The 2,909-nt window shown below is 38.0% G+C and overlaps 1 protein-coding gene across 1 annotated transcript; it reads right to left on the reverse strand.

Annotated features, from left to right (window-relative positions):
* Positions 1-785: 785 nt before the first annotated feature.
* LOC145911124 (estradiol 17-beta-dehydrogenase 11-like) lies at positions 786-2,582 on the reverse strand. Its single transcript, XM_082998375.1, has 7 exons — positions 2,442-2,582; positions 2,254-2,374; positions 1,966-2,078; positions 1,715-1,859; positions 1,536-1,642; positions 1,104-1,336; positions 786-883 (listed from the first exon to the last, which is right to left on the reverse strand). Exons 1-7 carry the CDS (start codon positions 2,501-2,503, stop codon positions 786-788), a joined length of 879 nt encoding a protein of 292 aa, XP_082854501.1. The 5' UTR covers positions 2,504-2,582.
* Positions 2,583-2,909: the final 327 nt, after the last annotated feature.

Consider the following 2,909-nt stretch of genomic DNA (forward strand, 5'->3'; position numbering starts at 1 on the left):
TTTTTGCACGCTAGGTTCACGTCTCCATCATAAAATAATCCACTTCCCATTTGGGATTAAACGCCCTTTTCTCTTGTTTTGACAACCTTTTGCGTTTCAGCGACATGATTGAGTGATTCCATTGTTTAGCTTTTCGACAACTGTACATGCGTATGTGACAATTCACCGATATGCTGTTAATGTTTTATGACGTCACCATCCGTATTGTTGCGCTTTGTCTCGGTTGCGGTGGCTACACCAGTTACTACTCGCTACAGCGAACAAATGTGTATAACGCGGAAATGGAAATGGGCCTAATTAAAAGCTTAATTCTCGAGACCGCTTTAAAAACAAGTTTCAGAAGCAACGACGGCCGCCAATGCATATATTTTGATATAAATGTGCACGGCCGCAAAAAATAGCGTCCGCGGCCGAAGGTTGTGCACCGCTGCCCTAAATGGTCCCACAACTTTTGTCATGTTAAAATTCCCTTAAAATCGCTATACCGCAGCCGTCCTCATTTTGGGTTCCAGATCGATGGCAACCCTGTGTACTGTTGTTCATTAAGTTAATGAAAAAACATACAATTTTAGGACGAAACACGTTATTTTTGTCCGGAGAATATTTTTCGCAAGTGCTTGATCATCCTGTCCCTTATGTATGGATAAACCATATATGGTCCATGGAGAAATTTCTCTCATACTTGGCTCATCTGGCTAATATGTTTAATAAGGCTACTCGAACCAAATCAATTTAAATTTTTGCTTTTTCAATAATTACATGGAAGTTATGTATGATGTATAGATTTAGTCGTCGTTGATTAAATCCACTTCTGTTCGGACGAAATCAAGGAGTGCGTCGTTTACTGCACGAGGTAACATAGCTCTGTAAATAAACAAAATGCCTGATTAGACTAAAACATATCATTACATATATAGTTACAAACACAAACATTGTTTGGGGCAGATGGTATACACACAACCAAATTTTTGAATAGCTGTTGTGCAAACTGGCTCCATGTTATCTATTTCACATAGTTGATAAACTGTTCAATTTTGCATTTCCCGTTTTCATTGTATAAAAATATTTACTCATGATAACTTACTTCATTAGTAGTGGCACACAACCCGAAGGCACTGTCACCAGAAATTCGTCCCGAAGCAGCGCCTGAACCGCTTGGTTGACCACAAACTCTGGTTCCAGAATTGGCACATTTAGGTTTGCTCGAATATTTTTTAACAAGCCGGTTGTAACGAATGATGGGCAGATGCAAGTAAGTTTAACTCCACATATGTTCTGTCTGCGCAGCTCGTTACGCAAACCTTCCATGAGACCCACCACAGCATGCTTTGTCGAACTGGTAAAAAAGGTTCGTTTTATAACAGTTTTTTAAACTGTAACCTTTGTTTACATTCTGTGTTTTACTGTTGCAAAAAAAAAAAAATTATTGTCTGAAATAATAAAAGATTTTGCCCGACTAATTGTCATCGAAATATTAATGAAGGATACTAAAGCCTTTTCAAATACGTATGACCGGGTGATAAGAGGTCAAATACCTGTAATCTGTCATATAAGCTGTTCCAAACAGTCCAGTATAAGATGCCATGGCAATAATATGACCGTGATTTTTCGATTTCATGCTTGGCAAAAACTCTTTGATCAACTGCAAAATAATTTGCAGCATTTAAAATGTTTAACAAACATATCTATCGTAATGTGCAAAAAAACGACTTACCCAGAAATGAGAAAGAATGTTAACTTCAAAGGTATTTGTTATCATTTTGTCAGTCAACGAGAGAATATCTGTTGGATAAATAACTCCTGCATTGTTGACAAGCATTGTGACGTCACCGACATCTTCCTGAATTTTTGCGGCAAATCTAAAATATATTTCGAAAGCAATCAAAAGGTAATGTCCGCATTCGAAAAGCAAACGAAGTTTCCATTCCATTAAATTCACATTGCTAAGTAGTGTTCTCCACTTACTTTCGAATTTCCATTTTATCTCTCAAGTCCACGGTGTACCCATACGCCTTAGCCCGCATTTGTTTAAGAATTGCCAATGTATCCGCATTTGTCGACTCATTGACGTCTACAGCCTAAATTTTGACATGTTTTTCGATAGGATATAATAATCCAACAACAAACCGATCTGTTGCTTCCCTGCATTCTTATAATGAGTGGTAACTTACTTAATTTTTTCACGATTTCGTTTAAAAATGGTAAAACCGAGGTATTGGATTTTTTTCATTTGCACCGCGGCAGCTCGCTTACTATGATGGTAGCTCCGAGTTTTGCAAGTTTTATGCAGTATAACTTCCCCATTCCATGTCCTGCTCCTGTAACAAGCGCTATCTCCCCATGTATGGACTTGGCTGCCGGTTTCCTGAACAACCTGTTGATAGAAACAAATAACTTCTGATACACGCTTGCTTACATGAAACGTAATTTGACATACACACCTGATGAACGACGTTACAAATCCCACAAAGACTTGCCATAACAAATTTAGAACTTCACCCATGTTTTCGTTTGATTTTCAAAACTCTCACACTCTCAAAAAAGTTGTAACTGATAATAACGAATGATTTGCTTGGCAGTAAAAAAACCAATGCACAAGTTTAAAGATGTGTCGCAGATTTGGGTCTTGGTCCCTTGCAGTTGTGAAAAACATTTGCTCAAAGTCACTTATTAACTATCCGCTGAACGGTGTTGACTATCAACCTAATGTAGGCCTATTGCTACTTTATTTTTCAACATGTTGCAGACTCATGTAATTGGTGCGTGCTGTAAAAACAAATATCGCTTCGGTTTCCATCGATACACCATGTTAAAACTGTTGTAAAATGTGTACAGCAACTGGCAAGGTGGTCTGTTCCGTGGCACGTTTAGTGTTTTGTTGGTTTGTAAAAATACCGCTCGATATTTTA

Source organism: Ascidia mentula, chromosome 1 (assembly GCF_947561715.1).
Source record: "Ascidia mentula chromosome 1, kaAscMent1.1, whole genome shotgun sequence".
In the NCBI taxonomy this organism is placed as follows: Eukaryota; Metazoa; Chordata; class Ascidiacea; order Phlebobranchia; family Ascidiidae; genus Ascidia; species Ascidia mentula.

Excerpts from the sequence above, each read along its gene's own strand:
- LOC145911124 (XM_082998375.1), bottom strand. The coding sequence starts at position 2,503 with ATGGGTGAAGTTCTAAATTTGTTATGGCAAGTCTTTGTGGGATTTGTA. Across the intron at positions 2,079-2,253 it reads AACTCGGAGCTACCATCATA|GCTGTAGACGTCAATGAGTC; the intron begins GTAAGCGAGCTG and ends GTCAAAATTTAG. Across the intron at positions 884-1,103 it reads GGTGACAGTGCCTTCGGGTT|GCATTTTGTTTATTTACAGA; the intron begins GTGTGCCACTAC and ends TAGTCTAATCAG.